Here is a 23,636-nt window from a genome sequence, read left to right on the forward strand (position 1 = left end):
GGGAGTTCCGCAGCCATTTCAACCGCTGTGCGACAGCAGCTTCAGTGGCATAGCCAGAGGGGTGCACAGCACCCAGTTCTGCAGGGAGCCTCACGCTGCACAGAAGAGACCGCTCCCCCTCGAGCCGCTCCGTGCGGGGAACTCCAAGTGGCGGGGGTTCCGCAGGCCCCGACGCAGCGCGCCCCTCCCCGCGGACGGGGCGCGCAGTTGCCGAGTCGGGCGCCGGAAGCGCCCGCGCGCTGCCGGAAGTGACGCGCACCCCTCCCTCCGTGGCGGCTGCGGCAGGGCGGCGGAGCGAGCGAGCGGGCGGGCGGGAGGCGGCGGACTATGGCGGACGGCGTGGACCACATCGACATCTACGCCGACGTGGGAGAGGAGTTCAACCAGGTGCGGCCCGTGAGTTCAACCAGGCGCGGCCTGCTGGGCGGGGGGGCGCGAGCGGGAGCGGGCCTGAGGCGCCGCGGGCCGCCATTGTGGCTGCCGCGCTTCCCGCCCGGCGCAGAGGAGCCCCCGCCGCCCCGCCCCCTCGGAGGGAGACAATGGGCGCCGTGCGGAGCCTCTCCGCTCGCCGCCCCCTCCCCTCGCCAGGCAGCCCCCAGGCCGCGCTCCCTGCGAGTAACCCACGGACCGGCATGGCTTGCTCCTGGGTAGACCTGCAGGGGTGGGGCTCGGAGGCTGCGGTCCTTCCACGCTTTCCTGGGAGGAAGCCCCATTGGCTAGCATGGGGCTTACTTCTGAGTAGGCCTGCATCGATGGGGCTCTGGGGCTGCCATTCTCTCCACACTTTCCTGGGAGGAAGCCTCATTGACTAGCATGGGGCTTACTTCTGAGTAGACCTGCAGGGATGGGGCTCAGAGGCTGCAGTCCTCTCCACACTTTCCTGGGAGGAAGCCCCATTAACTCTGATGGGCATGCTTCTGAGTAGACCTGCATCGATGGGGCTCTGTGGCCACCATCCTCTCCACACTTCCATGAGAACCTAACAACAGCCCTGCTGGATCAGGCCCAAGGCCCACCTGGTCCCGCTTCCTGTATCCCAGTGGCCCACCAGGTGCTCAGGGAGGACCCAAGACAGCAGGAGACCTGCATCCTGTGCCCTCCCCGCATCTGTAGGGCTGGCACTACTGCCTGTAGTGGGATTTCCTTCTGAAGAGACCTGGATAGAATGCGGCTGTCTGGCTGCAGTCCTCTCCACACGTACCTGGGAGTAGGCCCCATGGACTAGAATGGGACTTGCTTCTGAGCAGGCATGCACAGGCTTGGCCTCAGAGATGCTTTTAAATAAATATTTATTTATGTGGTCAGCTTATGTGCTGCCTTCCCCCTGCCAGAACTAAAGCCCAAGGAAGCTTATAAAGCTTATAATAATAAAAAGTAGAATGTATCAGAACAATTAATTTAAAAAGAAAACATCAAAAGCAAAGCATTAAAACATTAATTTCAGTGTTTCTGAAATTCACCGCAAACGATTGCACCTGTTGCAGCCTCTGCTCCTTACACTTTCCTTGTTGCAGGCACTGCTGCAGGGACAAAAGGGTCTCCAACAGGGTGTTCTCATCACTCTTTGCAAGCTGCAGCTTTCATCAAACGGGAATGTCTTAAAGGTCTCAGTGTCTTCGTTAAATGGTTTATCGTTTAAGAAAAATTAAGTACAATTATTTTTTTCAAGAATGCAGCTTTTTATAGTTTGCTGTATTTGGTGAAAATGCTGCTGAGCCATGGAGACTGCATGTCTGACTGGCACTGCCTGCCCTTGCTTCAAAACATTTAGTAGCCCCTGAATACAAAAGCAGAGGAGGCCTGCACTGGAAAGAAGTGGAAGCACTTTGAAGTCACCCAGACTTGTAACTAACAACTTACTGGTGGTCACTAAAACCTGCCTCCAGGTAACCTCCATGCAGCTCGGCTCCTTTCTGCCTCCAAGGAGTGCTGGAAGAGGGGAGAGGAGGCCAGCGCCCAGGGTAGTTTTGACAGTCAGTACACCAGTGGTTCTCACACATTTAGCACCAGAACCCGCTTTTTAGAATGCGAATCTGTCAGGACCAGAAGTGACATCATCAAGCAGGAACATTTTTAGCAATCCTAGGCTGCAGTCCTACCCACACTTACCAAGGAGTAAGTCCCATTGACTATCATTTAAAAAATATGCGTAGTAGCTTGTTAAAAGCACAGGTCTGTAACATTACCCCAAATGCAGTCACATACCATGATAGCATCAAGTCTAATATATTAAAAATAAAATATTGAAATGAATGGGCACCCACCTGAAATTGGCTTGCAACCCACCTAATGGGTCCCAACCCGCAGTTGGAGAAACACTGCTGTACACCATTGCACTGAGCTTGGAGCTAGCTTCCTCTCCTATAGAGTCTGAAAGCAGTCCAGAAATGAGCCTGTAAAGGTAGTAACTACTTGTGCTGCAATTGTGTGAAGGGCATTGTGGGTGGGAGCACAGACATGTGAAGATGAGGGGCTACTGACTTAACCTGCAAAATTGTTATGCATCACTGGAATGTTCATGTGGCTGCTTTCGAATCTCTTGTTTTCTCGGTGTTTGATATACAAGTGCTTTGTTCAGTTTTAAAAAGTGTATCTTTTAGCAGAGCAGATTTTAGTGTGCTGTCTAGTATCAAGTAATTTGAAATGTTTACTTTGTTATGTAAATGTTCTATCCCTGTTCTCCCACTTTTTGAAGAAATAATCTTAAAAATGACACAGAAGGGCAAACATTTTTGTTTGGGCTCTGCAATTGAAACCTAAATTGTTCTCCTAAATAAAAAATCTAAAAAAACCTAAATAAAAAATCTAGAGTTTGGTTTGTTACATTCAATGTGTATATTTGTTGTCACAGAAATGTAGAGTGAGCTAAAATACCTTCCTATATTTTAATCATCAATACAACACCATAACGTTGGTTAGTCTGAGACAAGTCCGAACACTGTCCATTATACCTCATGTGAATGAGTATTTGCCTTTATTGCTTTGTTGTTTCCCACTTACTTGTTCTTTAAGAGCAAACCTTTACAAGATTTATCCTAGCCTTCTGAGGGTCAGGAGTCAGTGGGGGCAGCATTGCATTGTGCTACTGAATATGAGGCAGAATGCTATGGAAGTTAAGATGTGAGACCATTTGTGTTGCTCTGATTTTTGTTTCCATCAGTCTTTTTCTTTTAAATGTAAAGCAGTCACAGGTAGCTTCTAGATTCTTTTGGAGGGATTTTTTCTCTGCTCTTGGCTGTTTTCCCACCCATGGGGGGGGGGAAGAGTAGGGTCCCTGTATCTCTTTTTTAAAATTATTTATTTATTTATTGATTAACACATACAAACATATAGCATACATTTAGGAGTGCTAAATACCATATACTGTCACAGATTAATCATACTATATCTCCTAATCTACTTATTCATACATTTCTACCTCATTGATTTATCCATTTATTTATATAATATACAATAAATTTTCCCTAATGCCCTATTCTATATTTTCTAAATATTCACTTTCTACCAAGCGTAAATTAACTTCAATTGCTCATTAATATTAAAACAAAATAATCTAATTACCAAAATTATCACCTCAGTATTTCAACTCCAGTCTAATTCTTCAGTCTAATTACACTTTTTTTCTTTGACATAATAACCACATATAAAAGAATTCTTCCACACATTTACATTTCCAGCTATATTTTTTTAATAATTCTAATTCATATTTATCAATTTCATACGTATTCTGTTTTTTTTCTTCAAATAAATTTGGACCATTGTTATTAGCTGACATTGTTATTAGCTGACCATTGTTATTAGCTGAAAATCCTCCAATTTTCTTTAACTCTCAGGGTTTTCTTTCTTACTTTCCATTTTTTCTCCTGTAATATCTTTAATAATTTATCTCTATAACAGAATCTGATAAATCCACGCTTTCTTATATAGGGTACGTTAATTCTTCCAGTTAACTGGGATATATTTTCTCCTTCTTGTTCCAACAAATTTTGTGATTTGTGCACTCCTGTTACTCTGTCCATCTTATCTTTCTTAATCTCCATCTGCGCCTCTTCGTCCTGTTGATCATCCTGTTGATATTCCTCCTTGTCCGCTTTTTCACTCCCTTGTTTATCTTCTGCTTGATTCTTCACATCTTCCAATTGTTCCTTACAGACATCTATCTGTTGGGAAAGAGTCTCCAGACTGACTTGAATCTGCGAGGACCAATTCAGCTGTTGTCGCTCCATAACAAGCAATCTCTCCGTATTAATCAAGATTTTCTGTATCCACATTTCTGGAACAGAGTCCATTTTGCAATTTCTCTCTAGTCCACTAGATGTCCACAACATATTATTCTCCTCACTTCCACCACATCTTTACTACTCTGCCATCCGCATTCCTTACATACCTCTTGCAGATATTATTATTTTATTAACAGTATTTATATACCGCTTTTCAACTAAAAGTTCACAAAGCGGTTTACAGAGAAAAATCAAATACCTAATGGCTCCCTGTCCCAAAAGGGCTCACAATCTAAAAAAAAAAAATAGCACTGCCTTAGTATTTTGAACTGCTTCACATCATTATCGAAGAACTACACAAATGTATCCTCTGGCTCTTGGATACTAGATGCTAAAGAGATAATTTTCGTGAAATTACAGTAAGCTGCTCTGAGCTCCTCTGAGAGTAGAGATAAGAAAACAATAATGTCTCAGTAATGGAGAAATTTAACATCCTTTTCTGTGATAACAAATTTTTTTTCATATGCATAATGAATACTAAATTTATTTATTTTTGGTTGGATTTCTTTATGCTATTCTGTTTTTGGAGAAGGGGGAATCAGACTAAGTTCATGTTTTAATGTTACCTTTGAGATTTGTACCATCTCTAGATTTAGAGTTTAAATACTGTATTAGATTTAAGCATCTCTGGAGGAATAAAAATTACATAAATTGACTATTAAAGTATCTTATTTAGCATCTATTACTACTGTATTTTAGGAAGCTGAATATGGTGGCCATGATCAAATAGATTTGTATGACGACGTCATCTCTCCATCTGCCAATAACGGCGATGCACCAGAGGATCGTGATTATATGGACTCTCTCCCACCTTCTGTTGGAGATGATGTAGGCAAAGGATCAGCACCAAATGTTGTCTATACGTACACAGGAAAGAGAATTGCCTTGTACATTGGGAATCTTACTTGGGTGAGTGTTCAACTAGGAACATAAGAACAGCCCCAGTGGATCAGACCATAGGCCCATCTAGTCCAGCTTCCTGTATCTCACAGCGGCCCACCAAATGCCCCAGGGAGCACCCCAGATAACAAGAGACCTCATCCTGGTGCTCTCCCCTACATCTGGCATTCTGACGTAACCCATTTCTAAAATCAGGAGGTTGCGCATACACATCATGGCTTGTACCCCATAATGGATTTTTCCTCCAGAAACTTGTCCAATCCCCTTTTAAAGGCGTCTAGGCTAGACGCCATCACCACATCCTGTGGCAAGGAGTTCCACAGACCGACCACACGCTGAGTAAAGAAATATTTTCTTTTGTCTGTCCTAACCCGCCCAACACTCAATTTTAGTGGATGTCCCCTGGTTCTGGTATTATGTGAGAGTGTAAAGAGCATCTCCCTATCCACTCTGTCCATTCCCTGCATAATTTTGTATGTCTCAATCATGTCCCCCCTCAGGCGTCTCTTTTCTAGGCTGAAGAGGCCCAAACGCTGTAGCCTTTCCTCATAAGGAAGGTGCCCCAGCCCCATAATCATCTTAGTCGCTCTCTTTTGCACCTTTTCCATTTCCACTATGCCTTTTTTGAGATGCGGCGACCAGAACTGGACGCAATACTCCAGGTGTGGCCTTACCATCGATTTGTACAACGGCATTATAATACTAGCTGTTTTGTTCTCAATACCCTTCCTAATGATCCCAAGCATAGAATTGGCCTTCTTCACTGCCGCCACACATTGGGTCGACACTTTCATCGACCTGTCCACCACCACCCCAAGATCTCTCTCCTGATCTGTCACAGACAGCTCAGAACCCATCAGCCTATATCTAAAGTTTTGATTTTTTGCCCCAATGTGCATGACTTTACACTTACTGACATTGAAGCGCATCTGCCATTTTGCTGCCCATTCTGCCAGTCTGGAGAGATCCTTCTGGAGCTCCTCACAATCACTTCTGGTCTTCACCACTCGGAAAAGTTTGGTGTTGTCTGCAAACTTAGCCACTTCACTGCTCAACCCTGTCTCCAGGTCATTTATGAAGAGGTTGAAAAGCACCGGTCCCAGGACAGATCCTTGGGGCACACCGCTTTTCACCTCTCTCCATTGTGAAACTTGCCCATTGACACCTACTCTCTGCTTCTTGGCCTCCAACCAGTTCTCAATCCACGAGAGGACCTGTCCTCTAATTCCCTGACTGTGGAGTTTTTTCAGTAGCCTTTGGTGAGGGACCGTGTCAAACGCCTTCTGAAAGTCCAGATATATAATGTCCACGGGTTCTCCCGCATCCACATGCCTGTTGACCTTTTCAAAGAATTCTATAAGGTTCGTGAGGCAAGACTTACCCTTACAGTTTTTGCTCTATTTTTGTATACAATGATTGCAGTATGATTTCTGAGTTGGTAAGATATAGATTTGTGTAAAGTTAGAAGGACTTTGCTTATTCTTGAAATATAAATGCAATTTTGCTACAATCACGAATAGCTAGTATCTCTTAAAAAGTAAAAAAAAAGACTTTTAAAGCAGGTTTTGTGGTATTCTTTTAATATGGATCACATCAGTGATCAGGTGCATCTAGTGGGGCACTATATTGAACCCTATCCCGTGAACCCATAGTAGGAAAGGGATTGTGCTTCCCCCTTATTGTGTTCAAAAATGGGGTGTCAACTATGAATATTTTACAGTGGACCACAGATGAAGATTTAACCGAAGCAGTCCATTCACTTGGTGTAAATGATATTTTGGAGATCAAATTTTTTGAAAACCGTGCTAATGGCCAATCTAAAGGGTAAGAATTTAAGTTCAGCATTATCCCAGTTTCTGTAACATTGATACCGAAAGTGTGATGGCTGTATGTGATAATTGTATGTTGCTTGCCTGGAAATAATATGGTCTAAGAGCAGCGTGTCAGAATAAAAATGAAGACTACAGTGGGTTTCTCTGATTGTTTCTGATCATAAGTGTTGCATAACATATTATACAGTACTTTGGTTTGTTGGTTTGGTTATTTATCCTCATTGAATGATAATGAATGATCTGCTATGAATGATGAGTGCTTCTGCTGCCTTTTTAAAAAAGGGGAGTTAGCTTTTTGTTCATTCTCAGTCTTCCTTCTAGAATTCTGTCCAAACATTTCCATGCATTCTGTTTGAACAATGTAGCTCTCTTCTCTCTCCCTCCCTAGCCCAAACTGGTGAGATAGGAATGGGTCTTGAGCTTTTGCACATTCCTTCCCTTAACCTTCTTTCTGCCTGTAGAATTCACCACCTCCTGGGCTGTTCTTGTGTTCTGCACAATCTTCATAGTTTGCTACCATTTTAGTCATCGTTTTTTATTATCCTGTTACTGGGAAATCCTGTGTTCAAAGAGTGTATTCTCTCAGCTTCGGTATTACATGCTGTATGTTATGACAGGCATGAGTAGGGAGTACACAAGCTTGCTTCCATTTTCCTCCATGGGTGGAACTGAAAATTTATTGCTGCATTCTTAGATTGACTGGATATGTTTATAAACAGCTGTTAAAGATGATGATTTCTTCATCCATTATGTTTTCAGATTTGCCCTGGTAGGTGTGGGATCTGAAGCATCTTCCAAAAAACTGATGGATCTGTTGCCTAAAAGAGAATTACATGGACAAAATCCAGTTGTAACTCCATGTAATAAGCAGTTTCTGAGTCAATTTGAACTGCAGTCAAGGAAAAGTAAGTAGTGTTCTTAGATACTTCAAGTGAAGTAAAAGGGCACACTTCAGAGGGAAAAATTTTATAATTTGCAATTATCGGAGGTTAGCTTTAAGAGAATCTGCTGATCATTTTATTTACTGAAATAATATTGTGTGTGTTCTGATGCTTGAAACTTTCTTCTCCTGGGAGCATAATTACGGGAAGAGAGAAAAAATAATGCTTTTCTTGGGGGGGAAAAAAACTTCCTAGAAGTATCCTAGTTCAGTGTATCTGGTAATCCTTTAGTTAGGCTAATAAACTTGAGTTTATACATTTGGTGCGGTCTTGTTGGTTGGGGAGAATTAGTAAAATAAATCTGTAACTTGTATCATCCTTTTTTTTGTCACAGTGTGTGCTGGTAACATCATGTGGGGTTTAGTCCATAATTCAAGTCCATAATTTTGGCGAGTATGCAATCTTGTATGAGGAAGAACTTTATCTAAGTATTGCATATGCAGGTATGAAAGTTATTGATAACTTCATGCTGTAGATCATATACTTTTGTTTCACTACTACAGCTACACAGTCTGGTCAGATGTCTGGAGAAGGAAAAGCTGGTCCTCCAGGCGGCAGTTCTCGGGCAACATTTCCTCCAAGTAACAGAGGGAGGGGTCGTTTTCCTGGTGCCCTTCCTGGAGGGGACAGATTTCCTGGTCCAGCTGGCCCAGGAGGACCTCCACCACCTTTTCCAGGTAAAGAATTTTATACAATAGTTTGTTTTCTCTTATGTATGGTCCTATATTGGAGATAGGGAACTCTAGAGCTTTTTGCTGTATTGCTGGAGTGTAAGATTATTTTATACTGAAAGTATCATGTGTTTGGTACTGAATAGTTTTCAGCCTGTATGAAGGATCCAAAATAGTTGAGACTAAACAACACATAACTCCTAAAAGTCAAATGCTATGTCCTTGAGGTTTTGCATTGTGAGGTGTAGGTCTATTTCTGCATTGCCCAACATTCAAATTTTCTATATTTCTAATATATAGTTATAAACTGTAGCTCAGTGGTTCTCAAACTTTGGAGTGCTGCAGCCCACCTCTACTCTGCAGTGGGTCACAATTCACTGCTCAAATCTGCCCCAGAAATCCTTTTGGATGTGATAGGAAGATGCAGAAGTAAACTGGAAGTAGCTTCCACAAACTGAAAGTAGCATCTGGTTGTTTTTGGGAGGCATTCTGAGGCCTGTAGAAGCCAAGGGAGTAGGTTGCGGGCTGGAAACAGCCTCCAGGTAAGGCTTTTTGTGGCAGATTTGATGACCCACAGTTTCGGAAACGCTGCAAGTTAGTATAAACAGATTTTAAAATTACTAATAAAGCAAGATGAAAGCAAACATGGGAAGTATATTTTCTGTTTATCATTGTTTCTGTTATATTGAAAGAAGAGGGTGAAGCCAATAAATGCCTATGGTTATGACCATTGTCTTGTAAAGTTAATGGACTTAGGCTGCTTCTCTTGATTAGAATATGCTCAAAGTGCATGTTATACTAATGGTTATTTAAGTAGCTTTTTTAAAATTTGAGTTTGTTTGAAGCAAACACTTTTAGCCACTTATAGGAATTTTTTTACTGCTTGGAGTGTTGTTTTGCTTTGAAGGACAAATAGCAGGGCTAAATGATAGATATGCCATTTCCTTTCTGCCATTGAGTGACCAGATCTTGACAGGTTGTTAGTATAGATTGTTAAATGCAAGTTCACTTTTCTGCACATATTACAGATGTTTCTGTATATCTCTTAGCAAACTTTTCCCCAATAATTTTAACTGTGGAAATCTCTCTTTTTTCTTTTCCCGTCCCCTTTTAGCTGGACAAACTCCTCCACGTCCTCCTCTAGGTCCTCCTGGCCCACCTGGTCCACCAGGTCCTCCACCACCTGGCCAAGTTCTACCTCCTCCATTAAGTGGTCCTCCTAATCGTGGTGACCGCCCCCCTCCTCCTGTTCTATTTCCAGGACAACCCTTTGGTCAACCTCCACTGGGTCCACTTCCCCCTGGTCCTCCACCTCCAGTTCCAGGCTATGGTCCCCCACCAGGTCCTCCACCCCCACAGCAGGGTCCTCCTCCACCTCCAGGCCCTTTTCCCCCTCGTCCACCCGGTCCACTAGGACCACCTCTGACTCTGGCTCCTCCTCCTCACTTGCCCGGGCCACCACCAGGTGCTCCCCCACCAGCCCCACATGTGAATCCAGCTTTCTTCCCCCCACCAGCCAACAGTGGCATACCTACATCAGACAGCCGTGGTCCACCACCTTCAGATCCATATGGAAGACCTCCGCCGTATGACAGAGGTGATTATGGGCCACCAGGCAGGTGAGTGCTTTTCTGTACTGACAGCAGTTTAATTCCCATTTAGGAACTCTAGAATCTTGATCGATTTAGCATCTCCATGTGCTTCAGGAATGTGCCTGCCAGAAGTGTTTCTCAAATGTGGGGACATCATTAAAAGTTTTTGAATGCCTTCCTCCTGCCCTGAATTTATTCTCCCTTTTGGGTCTCTACACTCATCCTTGGTATGTTGAGTATGAGTATGTTGAGATCTTTGCATGCTGTCGTTTGCACATGCAAAGATCTGAAGATGGAGCATTAATTCGCTGCTGGCACTATCAAGCAGAATAGAAAAGACATCTATGACTGCGCATCTTAAAGCCACATGGGGAAAGGCCAATAGGTCAAAACAGCAGCTCTCCCCAAATCGTATTAGGATGTTAGAGCAAGTAGAGAAGTAGTAATTTCGATAAATTGTATAGGAATCAGTGGGGATTCTTTAATTAACAATATTTAGTCCACCCAGGCCTTGGCTGATATGAGAAGGAAGGGTCCACATGTCTTGCTATCTTATCCCTCCTTGGAGCTTTGTACAGTAGTATCTCCTAAAATACTGTGTATATGTTCCTGAAAAACAAGTAATGTATGCAACAATGCATGGGAGGTAATTATAGGACAGTTTTAACTTAAATGTATTTATGGTCCTGTATATGCCAATGCATTAGGTTGGTGCCTGCTGTGTAATTTACCACAGCTGCTATCACTCCTCCTGCATGGCAGTAGCAGAAGATTATGGGAGGAGCTACTTTCAGGAGGATGAGCCACATTGTGACTTGTCCCTGGGAACTGTAGGCTTCTTGTTGAAGGGAGGCATCCAGGGTATTCTGCCTTGCCTGCTTTTTTCTCTCCTGGTAGCAGGCAATTTGCTTCATGTTAACCAGATTATACGGCTCTCATTGATGCATCAAGTGCATGTAAAACAGTAAACAATCCTCAGGTCTTTCTCTTTCCTTCAACTACGTGCTTGTTGATATTCCCCATGCACAAAGATATGGACATGTAAAGATATACTAGGGTTCTACTAGTGTTTTATCTTGCCTATGTATTTTTTGTAAGAGTTTTATTGTCCTACCTCTCATGCGATCTTCTGCTACATAAAGTTACAGACTGGTTCATTAGCAGTATAGCAAAATATAAATAAATGTTTGTTCATTCTCTTAAGTGGACATACTTTGAATTGGTCTCTAAAATTACTCAGAGCACTACGGTCATTTCCTTAAGCTTAGGTGTCTTCCTAAGGTGTCTTAGGTGTTTTTGTCCTACCTGCATCAGTGGTTGTCGAAAAACCTTCTTTGCAAGGTTATAACCTAGAGTAGTATTATGACCTAGAGTAGAATTTTGATCTAGCCACAAGGCAGCCATTTCAGTTGATGAATGATATGGGAAACCTACCAGAATAAAAATACTTGCTGATAGCTATTTGGAGGTCATGCTGAGGTACTGTCCCATTCTACATTCAGCTTACCTGCAGTCGTGCCTAGTGACCCGATGATGGCATTTGTATCATCAGTCATTACTGTGGTGGTCTGAATCCACCTGTTTTTCTGTGTCATTTGAGGGTATACCGTTTCTGCTTTTCTTCCTTTGATGCTGTTTGTCTTCTATGCATGTTGTACCATCTTGTAGTAGTTTAAGCAGTAACCTTAAAAATATTGTTGCATGTTATGTGCTTATAAGGGAGGCTTTGTAGCATGTTTATTTATCAAACTAGCTTTTTCTTAAGCATAATGGTTTCAATTTTATTTATTGCTCCCAGATTCATGTTTAAAAATACAAGTATAGAAATGTAGAACATTGTGTGTAATTGCTTGAAAGAATATCCAACTAACCCATTTTTAAAAAAATCATGTGTTTATGCCAAGATAGTACTCTAGGCAAGGGAGGGTTGAGGGTGGTGAAAGCAGAAGTAGAATCTGCACATGTTGTCCAGTATTTTCATGATGATTCTCAACTACAATCCATAATTATATTTAAATTGTCAATTATATATCTTAGGCGTTTCACTGGAAATAACATGTCCATAAGAGAACAATTACATATGCCATTGTATTGGAGACAAACGAAAAATAATACTCAAAACGCAGGGAGGTATGAATTTTTAGACATTTCCTCTTATGCTAAATCAGCTATAGGATCTTGATCCACTTCTTGCTCTTAAGAGGATAGCATTGCTTATTCTGCATTTTCTTTCTACCAGAGGAACTAACACTTAAAAGAAAATTTCTCAGAAGCAAATAAAGCCGTATATTTTTTGGTGCTTGAAGGAATATTACGGACATGTAGTCTAACATCACATTCTAGGAAGTGATCTTCTTGCTTGGTGCCTTAGTCAAATTAGGTTACAGTATCTAGATTAGTGTGTATCATATGCAGTAAGAAGGAGGAAACTGAGTAATATGCCTTCAACAACAGCAGAGGTGCCTACAGGAAGTAAAAAATCCTCTTCATTATTTTCAGTCTCAAGATCTTCTGTTAAAGCAGAGACTAGCAAGTTGTCAGAGTTCAGGGGCTGCTTTTAGAGTAGTTAACTATATTTCTGATTCTAACTTTAGGTAATTAATTCAGTGTGCAACCAGCATTATCACACTACTTGTGTTTAAAGCTTGGATGTCGTTGCAGAACATAGAGCGTTGTTAATGCTTGGCAACATTTATTCTTTATGTTCTTTATAACAAATTGGAGTTAGACTACATGCTGAGGACTCTTTGTTGATAGACATTCATTGATTTGAGCAGGCCATAATTCTATCTACATAAATTATTTATGTATTTTTGAGGCAACACCTATTTATTAAAGGTGAAAATGTGTAAGCATCTGTTAAAGCTTTCTGATGGTGGAAAGCACTGCAGAAACAGACCGTTTAATTGAAGGTTTCGGTGCTACTTACAGAACTGTTGCTTCTGTGATGGGGTACTTTTTCTCTCTCTAGCCTGCAGGTTTTGCATTGTAAAGATCTTGATTTAGAAAAAGCTTTTTCTTTTGTGTTACTTTGCTTAAGATTGCAAGCTAGAGTTGTTAAAACAAATGTAGTGCCTTAACCAGCTGGTAGTAAAAGTTTTAAACTTGTGTGTATTTGCAGAGAAATAGATGCTGCAAGGACACCTTTAAGTGAAGCAGAATTTGAAGAAATCATGAATAGAAATAGGGCCATTTCTAGCAGTGCCATTTCAAGAGCTGTGTCAGATGCAAGTGCTGGTCAGTATATTTTCTTCAGTAACTACCCAGTTCCTTGATGTTCATTGTTAGTTAATTTCTGCTGGGACTCTAGCACATGAGAACCTCTCTTGCTGGAAGGAATATAATCTTGGAGGAATACAACATTCTAGAGATCCCATCAATATGTCATAACTTCACCTTGACCAAACATACATTTGTGGGAAATCACATCTATGAATGTCAGCCCATGGGGGATTTGAGGGTTTATCTATTGAAAAACCTGTGCTAGTCCCTCCTTTGGTGCTGTCAGTCATCTTTCCTCTCACCACCTCTGAGGAGTCAGTCCATGGATATTGGACAAACATGCGTTTCCAACCATATGTTCAAAAACCCTCATGTTGACTTCCAAGTCACAGATTAAGAAGTGGAAAAAGTTCTTTCCTTTTTTGGGGGGGGGGCACACTCATGAATTGGGAAACATGCATGGGTTTTATATCCAAGCATGTACTATATTCAAGTGAAATGCTGTGGGCTTTTGCACATTTGCTCTGGGCCTTAGGTTGTTTTATTGGCCTGAGATTACAGTCTCCCAAGATCCAACAGCTTACTTACAAGGAGGTTTATTTAGGTAGCTTACATCACCTGCATGTACCCAATCAGTTGGACTGGGCGAGGTCCTGAACAGTTAAACAAAGTTGCATATATTCATCGGGTATTGACTACCAAAGCTGCAGCTGGGTTACAGAATGATGTACCGCTACAGTGGACCCTCCTTATCCGTGGGTTCAGCACCAGTAGATTTGACTCAGCGCAGATGCCAGGTGCATGTCTAGAGGGACTCAAGAACCCTAAGGCTGCAATCACATGTGCCTTCCTGTCATGTCTGGGAGGCCTTCTGAGGTGCATGGAGGTCATGCATGGCACAAGGGCAGACACCCCTCCATTTTTTGAGTATTCTGCATATGTTGCAGGGCTCTGGGAAGGGTCAGAACAAGTAATGGGTTTTGACTAATAACTGGAGCCAGATTTTCTGGATTTGTACTGGTAAATCACTACCGAAAACAGAACACTGTATGTGAAAAGATTGCTAGACTAGAACACTTCTGTATAACTTTTAGCTTTCTGTGTGAAGGGAAATTGTAATGTGCTGGAGTTGTCAAAATATGTTGGCTTCCCTTCTATAGTCTCACATGGTGCAGCCCTGACACAATTTTGCCAAGACATCCATGATTCTTAGGACCTAAGCCAAGAATGCTGCAGTGTGTATTGTAGCAGTTGTAGAAAAACAACCAGACAAAAAGAGTGGTAGTTGGATATTTAAAAACTCTTTATTTGTTAATTGAGGTTGTTTTTTTTCACCTTTCAGGGGACTATGGAAGTGCTATAGAAACCTTGGTGACTGCAATTTCTTTAATTAAGCAGTCCAAAGTGTCTGCTGATGATCGTTGCAAAGTACTTATCAGTTCTCTGCAAGATTGCCTCCATGGTATTGAGTCAAAATCTTATGGCTCTGGGTCAAGGTAAACCTTTTTGTATAAAATGAGTGAATATTTTGAATGCAGTTCCGTTTTGGGGGATAAGATTACTTGGAATCAACTTGCAATCAACTTGGCAAGAATATCTCAAAGCCTAACGAAATTGTTGAGTACATAGGATATGTATGGATGCCCTTTGGGCAGAGAGTTGGGATATAAATCGATAAATATGTTGGAAACTACTGAGTGCCTCTCTTTAACTAGTCATTTAAGTTAAGGTGTTACGGTGGACCTTTGCTAACAGCTGTTGTCATTTGAATGCCTAAGTTAATGCAATTTGTGTTTAGTTTTAATCAACTGGGCTCTGAAAGAAATCCATTCAAAGGGCATGTATTACTCTCTAAGTACTCATATTAAGCTACTTGATTATTCCTTCTTGCTAAGATACAGGCCAACACCCATTTTGCTGTCTTAAAATTTAAACCTATTCCTGGGTATGTTTGAGTTGCTGATTCTAAAAATGGCATCAGTTTTGCCCTACCTAGTTTCAGAAATACAGCATAGCCTCATGAGTGAATGCGTCAAGCAGCTTCCTCGTGAGGAAGACTACACCATGGCTTTCTTATAAGGAAGCTTCCTGGAACGTTCGCGAACAAGGCAATGCTGTATTTGTGAAACTAAACATGATAGGGCAAAATGGGTACCATTTTTGGAATCAGCACCCCAAATTCATATCAAGCTACCATACATTTTGAAAGAGTTTTTCTGACCCTCAATTTCATAGGTCTGTGTAATATTCCTGGATTGCTTACTTTGATAGCTTTAAATTGTAGGTTTGGAAGAGACCTAAGTTCACTTTATTCTCTTCTTTGTACTGAGGCAGAATTCTCCAGCCCTTATACAGCCCTTTGTTACAAAATGTGTGTAATTTTGAGAGAATTAATGAAATAATTTCTTTTAGAAGACGTGAGCGATCAAGAGAGAGAGACCACAGCAGGTCAAGAGAGAAAAGCCGGCGCCACAAATCTCGTAGCCGAGATCGTCACGATGATTATTACCGGGAAAGAAGCCGTGAACGTGAGAGACACCGTGACCGTGACAGAGACCGTGACAGAGAGCGTGATAGAGAACGAGAGTATCGCCATCGTTAAAAGAGGTGGGCATTATCACTTTTGGATTAGCGTTATTTTTTGTACTTATTAACTTAGAGTAGTTTTATAAAATAAATGTCTGCGCTTAAAGTTGTATATCTGTATCCTATGCTGAACCAATTTCTTATAGTGAAAAAATTTCAGGTAAGTAATAACAAATAACCAATGATTTCTCTGCTCTCTCCCCCTTCACTTACTGCATGAATGTAATATTGGTGTATGCTTTGTAAGATGTGGTGTATGTTCATTTTAATGGTGGACCAATCTGTTTAGATGTAAGTGCAAACTGCCAGTGTAATGTAATGTCAGTTTGTAGTACTCTAGATTTGGAGCAGCTGACTCCTATATCTGAGACGATCAGTAGCTTTGACATACTTCTGCCATGCAAGGATATTTGCAGGTAAGGCATAGGTTGAAGGCAAAAATGCCCTGTTACATGACAACTCAAGCAATTTTCCATTTAACAAGTTTTGGGTGGAATTGCAATCACAGAACCAGGTTGATCCTACTGGTCTCCTTCAGTGATAGTGACACAAACCACATTTTGCACTGTTAGTTGTACTCCTTGCATCAAAATTCCTAATAAAAAAATTACCCTCAATCCTCTAACACCCAGTTTTTTATTGCCCTCAACATAATTTCAAATGAATGGCATCACCACTTTCTCAGACATCTTTGATAACATTAGGAAGCACTCCTGTATCCTGCTCCTTTTTCCAATTTACCTGTTGGTTTGGTGAAGTGCAGTGTGCCATCCCTCACCATTTTTATGTTCTCTGTATCTGTGTTGGCTCCAGAAACCACCAGTAGAAGGAAAATAGCAATTGATGATGATACACAAAACATGCAAGTGGAAGAGAAAGTAATGGGGTAGTTCTACTGCAGTTCTCATGCTTGAATAAATGGATGAACGTTTCTGATTCTGTTTGTTTTCTTGCACTATGGCTTGAGGTATGAGCCAATTTGAGAGCAGAAAACATCTCCTTATGAAAGGGCATCTTTGAATTCAACCCAGTATACCATTAGCTTGTTCACTTCTACCTTGACGTGATGAGGCTACAGTTATCAGAGAAGACATTTTGCTGTCCTGAGGCTTTACTTGCTGTGGAACAGGGATGTTTCATAGTTTAGTCTTGCTTAGTATACTTAAGCTGCTACTTTCTGTTAGCTGTTCTCGAAACAAAGTTTCTAATCATAAAATTAGAAAACAGCTACCTTGGATTTTTCTGAACATTGTCCTGCAGGTGCCTAGAATAAACTGGTGGTTTCCTCAATAGGGCAGTATCCTGAAACTACATGCCCAGAACCCAAAGGCCCACACTAATCACATTATGCAGCCCCCAACTCTTTTTTAAACCAAAAGCAGTCTTTGAAGATTTCAAATTTGAGTTGCAGAATGACTAGATTGAAGGGAGCAGTTTGACCTTTCCTTTCTGGGCATTTTTCCACTAAAAATCTCTTCCGCCCCCAATTCCTTTTCTTCCCACAGTGGAAAAGATATGATGAACATTCAAACTAACTTGCATCCTCCAAAAGTTTAGATTTTTTTTAAACACAACTGCACACTATCTACTTTGACCCCAATGCTTTGATTCAAAATGTTCATGAGCATTTCACTCACTCACTCACTCACTCACTCACTCACTCACTCACTCACTCACTCACTCACTCACTCACTCAATCAATCAATCAATCAATCAATCAATCAATCAATCAATCAATCAATCAATCAATCAATCAACAGTATTTATATACCGCTTTTCAACTAAAAGTTCACTCCCTTTGAAGCCTTCTAATTTTTGGGTGCCAAGGAATTTCTTTTGTCAAATTCCATCTGATCAGAAAGATAATGACTTGGGCACCTCAATACAGTGCCTAGTTAGTTTTCTTGTCTGATTCTTTGTAAAGATCACTTTCGTTCCCTTCTATCTATAGTTATATCTGTATGTTTGTTGCTGTTCAACCTCTGTGGCCATTTTCTCCACTTCCTTCCTTATGAGTTTACATATGTTTGTTCCATTATCCATTTAAAAAATGAGATTCTATTTTTGGATACATTCTACCAAATGTAATTTGGTAGAAAACTATCACATAATGCTAAAAATGTTGTATATTAAAAGTACCAAAGCATTGAGCACCAAATAGTTGAGGAAATACTGGAGTCTCACCAGTTGGTGGAAGAATTGCAAAACATTCTGAGCACTAAATGAAAAATATATATTAGGATAACTTTACCCAAGACACAGTCACCTCTTTATGACAAGCATGCTAGTGTTGCTTTCCAACTATAAAAATCCTAATAAAAACACAAAATGCCACAGTTTGGTGTTTAAGATATTTTCCAGAAATTAAAATAATTATATTTCCATTTAGAAATAATACTGTGGCTGCATCTGCTGATACCGTGTCACCAGTATCACCTGCCTAGTACACTTTTAAAGTGTTAAAAATTAATAAAAAAGAGAACTTGGAATAAAAACACCACTGCTTTCTGCCTTTTTCATTTTTTAAAATCAAGATACCTGTGTAAAAATAAAAGCACTTTCAAACACCCTTGTTAATAACCTTTATTACTTGCTGACCTTACATAATTTCACCTGTATGTTGGTACTCTGGTCAGGATGACATGCCTACTTGCTGTCCCAGGGTCCTTGCAAGTTTGTCATAGTGCCTGTCAACATGAATTATAGTTATGGGTGCCTTTAAGCAGTCCTGTTATAGGTATATTGGTAATTGACTAAGGGCCCAATCCTATCCAACTTTCCAGCACCGGTGCAACCATAATGCAGCCCTGAGGTGAGGGAACAAATGTTCCCATACCTTCAGGAGGCCTCTGTGACTGTCTCCCCACCACAGGAAGCAGTGCATACCCCATTGGCACAGCAGCACAGGCACTGGAAAATTGGATAGGATTGGACCCTCAGCCTACCCTTTAATTGGCATTCTTATATCATTCTGCTTCTGACTTATTTCAAATATTATCTTGAATGCTGACAAAACCTTGAATGTGACAAAACTAATCTCTTTACCAAAAGCATTTAATTAAGTGCATTTGAGCTTTCTTTATATAAAAGCACCAACATTTGCCATACAGCAATAGGGAAATTTCCCAGCATTATGCATTTTGGCTTGATACTTGTATCAGGGGTAGGGCAGACAGTATTCAAGGAAGAAATTTCCTGTTTCCTTATTTTGTTTTTTCAAATGATTTATGTGCCTCAGTCATGGGACCTAACTGAATTCCTGTTTGGTATAAGGCATTCTTATTACATCTGGAGCACCAGTGGTAAGTCTGCTTAATGTGGGCAAGCAATACATGATGGCAAGAGCACCCATTGCATGGCCAAATGGTACAAAAAATTGTGAATTGCTATCACTTAGGTAATCTCTGTTTTTCATTTCAGGTAATTAATTTCACTAGTTTGAAATTGGTTATATATGAAATATTTTCAGAATTTTACTTTTTCAGTAATTTGTTAAAAACTAATGACCTATTGTAAGAAATTAACAATTGCAGCAGAATATTCTTGTCACTAATGAAGATGATGAGGGAAGCAAAACATTGAGAATAACTTTCCTGTGGTTTGATTTTCATATGATAAATTTAATATGATAAAAGATTTGCTGTGCAAGCAAATCTCAACCTGAATACCTGCTCACAACCCCACCACAACCTGAGGTTTGTGTTTGTAAAGTGGGGATTAAATAAAGGTTGAAATTATTTTAGAGCACGGAAGAGAGATCGAGAAGAGTGAAGAATTCCTTCGTCTCTTGCTTGTTAACCCAAGATAAATCAGGTAAATATAGTATAACTGGTTGATGGAGCCCTCTAGTGACTTCCAGATATCCCAGTAATCTTCATGCTCTTTTAGAATCCAGCATCTGTCTTTCGCTGCCCTGTCCAGAAGAAGGTGAGTACTAGGAGGTTGAGGAGATTGCTTGAGAATGAATTAGTAAGAAAACAACCGATAGAACAATGCCTGGTCTGACAGTGTGTCGAGCCTTTTTGTAGATGCAAGGACAGATTACTAAAAGTTTAAACCTCTATGTGAAAGGATTTTGAGGAGACGGTGAAGTGAATTGGGGTGATGGTCTTTGTTTAAGTTGCCTTGGATTAGCCTTAGCTGCTGAGACCTTTCACCACCAACACAGTTTATGAATTTTTCCTATCTGCTCACAATATGGCAGCTGCTCCATTATGAATGGGCAGACACATGCTCCAAAGATTCAGAGAGGTATGGAGAAAAAACAGAACATCTCTGAGAGAGATCCCTCACTTCCAGAGGGGCAGCCGCATTCGCCTATAGTAGAAAAAAATGTACTGTGGCACCCCAAGGACTAAAAAAGTATTGTGGCAGAAGCTTTCATGGGCTACTTTGTCAGGTTCCCACAAGGTACCACAAACCCTAGCAGTGCTGGGGCTGGTAAATCATTGAATATGGCTGTTACTCAGGGATTTCATATTTTTTGAATAGAAGTTACCAGTGAAGAATAATTCTGAATTAGCTCTGGAAGACTGTATCATAAAGCATGTTTGATAGTGCACTGCCTGGTTAATGAGCCTCAAATGAACTTCTTGCTGTTCTGTTTGTAACATTTACAATAGAAACTTAGGACCATGATACAGAATGTACAATGAATTCTGCATACCCAAGCGCTTCTAACATGTTTTTTGAACAGCAGTTCGCTCTGCAACATAGCAAACTCTTTTTGTATTTGAAAGAAATTTTAGAAAGGGTTTGAGATATGGCATGGGAGCTTGCTGTTCAAAGGAAACAATCCCATTGGACCTGTGCAATTTTCATTTGTTAAAGCAAACTATTTCTCATTGAAATTTTGTTATCCAGTCCGAAACCCTTTCAAAGTGTGAATGTGTTTTAAGTTGTTATATCTCATTAAATCAAAGCTCTTTGTCCTAACAGCATTGTGGAGTGAGCTGCTGATGTATATAGTACAGTAAAACTCCAGTAGTCCTGCACCTTTAGGATCTAGATGGCACCAAATTATTGGATAAATTGGGCTATCAGTAGGTTCTATCCCAAACTTGAGAATTCATGATCTAGTGTCAACAGAGTCATTATTTATATTACTGCTTGCATCTCTACTTAGCATTACTGCCATGTTGCTGGGGTTGTCCCCAAGTAATTTCTGTAGTAATTTCCCAAGTAATTACATTTCCAAGTAATTTCTTAGGGCCCAATCCTGAGCTGGGCCAGTGCTGGCGCTGGGTGTTGCAAATGTACCATTAGGCCTGGGAGGAGGTGGGGCCACCAGAGGTCTGCTCCACCAGATCCTGAACTCCGTGTTGGGCCTTTTGGCAAAATAGCTGGTGCAGACTTGAAAAGCCTAATTGCGGGCTTGAGAAGCCCCCATTGCAGATGAAAGTCCCCTTTCCCTGAGGAGACCTCTGGTGGCTGCTGCAGGATACAGCAGTAGCCACTTTGACACTGCTGCCCCTGGTGGTGCTGCCTCTTTTAGAACTGGGCTGTTACTAATGCCATTGCTAAGCAAAGTGCAACTACACCTGTGCCAGGCTGGTGAGGTCAGGAGTCTGTTTTCAAGCCAAGAGCGCTCACTGTCTGCTTTGATGCCTGAAAACTGGGTGCCTGACTATTAGAATTTTATGGTACACATTTTATTTAAACCAGAGCAAAGATTCTTCCACTGTTAATATGTGGTCCGCCCTTGAATTTCACAATGAATACAAGGTAGAGTTAGTCTGTATAAACCTTTCAATTATACTATTCCTGTAAAGTAATTCTAAGCGTTCAATTTTACAATACCTGTAAAGTAATTCTTAGCTTGTTAGTTTATCTTGTTAGATAGAATACATTTGACTACATTCAGTGACTTGCTCATATATAGTAACAATGGTCATCCAAATTGAAGAGTTTGCAAGAGTCTGATTTTTCTGTAACAAGTAGTATTTCCGTTCAGGTAAATGTGTTTAGAAATGAAGACCAGGCATGTGAAATTAACTTTTCTTACTAGTGTACATATTAGGCTATAACTATAAAATGTGAAGCCCCTGTTTTTAAAAGAACTCATTTGATTGAATACCAGAGTATGGGGATTGAAAGACAATGTTACATTTGTGACAAAACCGAACTCCATATTTCGGTTATATAATAGCTGCAGTTTCAATTGGGTTTATGATTTTACCATGCACATTGGTATAAATAAATTTTGTTCCATCAGAAAATAAGCAGCATTAACCTTAGATGTCAGATCGTCCGTGATCCTAAATGTTTATTGAAAGGAGATATGGTATAAATGGAGTGCTATGTGTTAATCATGTCACTGTAAAAACAACAATCTGTTCTTTAAAATTATCTTTGGTATCTGTGAAGTAAAACTTGTTTATATAAAATGGCAAAGCTTCAAAACTTTGAAGAACATATACGCTTTGTTTTGTATATTCTGACACCTCTGTGAGGTGAGAGACTGAGGGAACAAAGGTGTTTTCTGTAGCGATTATGGAAAAAAGTTAAATATTTCTAGATTTCAGTTTAGTTTGTCAGGCTTATTTTGCCCTTTCATTGACAGATGCAACTTTCATTCAAATGTCTTATGTTGTGCATCTAAACATTCTATATGTGCTCCAAGTGTATACTACCTTAAAATTAGTCACAGCAAATGTCCACTGCCAGTGAGTATCAAAGTCAGGGTTGATTTTTACCTACATGTTTGCCTCTCTTAACTAGACTTTTAGTGTAGGTTCTAGCCAGAATTGTTGGTTCTTCTGTTATCAACTTTGCAGTACTACAATTGGCTATGTCTTCTAACTGAAGTCTCAACTAGATGTAGTGCTACTAGCAGTGGAGTAGCATAGTTCTCTTTATTGCTTAGTGAATGGGAGCAAGTTAGAACATATTAACATGTTAATTACTGAGTTCTTCTTACACTGCACTATATAGTATATACAGGAATAGTAAGGTTTTTGATTAATCACATTGCCATTCACACATAGCATTTTCATAGAAATGGGTTGAATTGGTGGTACTTATCTCAACTAGACATGCCTTTCAAGCTTTCTTATTTGGTTTTGAATGATACACTGAATGATCAAAAAGTGAGCGTTCACATGGTTTTAATGTGGTACTGCTTGGTTAGTTCCTTAATGTGCATTGACAGTGTACTTTTGGCTACTTGGTTATTTTGAACGTGTTCATGAAATTCTGTATTTTTTGTTATGTCTTTTGTGTATTGTCAGTATAGAAGTACAAGAAAATGGTTAATTCTTAATGTACCTATTTTCTTGTACTGATCAGCTAGAAATCCCAGCAACTAATGTGCAAATAACCAGCAGGTCATGAACATGTTTGTTTTGGGCCATATACATATCTGAAACAAATGTTGACAGTGCAATTTCATCAGAATATGTCAAATCCTAGGACAGCTTTGAACTTAAACTGTAGATCATCAAATGTGATGAGCCATACACTGATTTCATAACTTATCCTATACAAATGATCATAATTTTTTAACTTCTCAGACTCTGGTGCCAATTCGTATGCAATATAACTAGTGAATCTGTCAGTTTTTAGAATGACAGAATGCTACTGTTTGTGGCTATTAAGTTTATAAAGCTGGATG

The 23,636-nt window shown here is 40.5% G+C and overlaps 1 protein-coding gene across 4 annotated transcripts in view; it reads left to right on the forward strand.

Annotated features, from left to right (window-relative positions):
• Nucleotides 1-265: 265 nt before the first annotated feature.
• The window catches only part of CPSF6 (cleavage and polyadenylation specific factor 6), a 33,381-nt gene continuing 10,010 nt past the window's right edge, over nt 266-23,636 (forward strand). Inside the window, exons 1-10 of one of the 4 annotated variants that reach the window (XM_066634197.1) lie at nt 266-387; nt 4,980-5,189; nt 6,901-7,004; nt 7,772-7,917; nt 8,457-8,630; nt 9,739-10,243; nt 12,254-12,346; nt 13,338-13,453; nt 14,781-14,934; nt 15,851-16,045. In XM_066634197.1, coding sequence (XP_066490294.1) covers nt 328-387; nt 4,980-5,189; nt 6,901-7,004; nt 7,772-7,917; nt 8,457-8,630; nt 9,739-10,243; nt 12,254-12,346; nt 13,338-13,453; nt 14,781-14,934; nt 15,851-16,040 — 1,752 coding nt within the window. In that variant the 5' untranslated portion in view covers nt 266-327 and the 3' untranslated portion in view covers nt 16,041-16,045. The remainder of the gene's footprint in view (nt 388-4,979; nt 5,190-6,900; nt 7,005-7,771; nt 7,918-8,456; nt 8,631-9,738; nt 10,244-12,253; nt 12,347-13,337; nt 13,454-14,780; nt 14,935-15,850; nt 16,046-23,636) is intronic. The other 3 variants (XM_066634198.1, XM_066634200.1, XM_066634201.1) reach the window with 3 other exon arrangements.

The sequence above is a fragment of the Tiliqua scincoides genome, chromosome 7 (assembly GCF_035046505.1).
Source record: "Tiliqua scincoides isolate rTilSci1 chromosome 7, rTilSci1.hap2, whole genome shotgun sequence".
Taxonomy (NCBI): Eukaryota; Metazoa; Chordata; class Lepidosauria; order Squamata; family Scincidae; genus Tiliqua; species Tiliqua scincoides.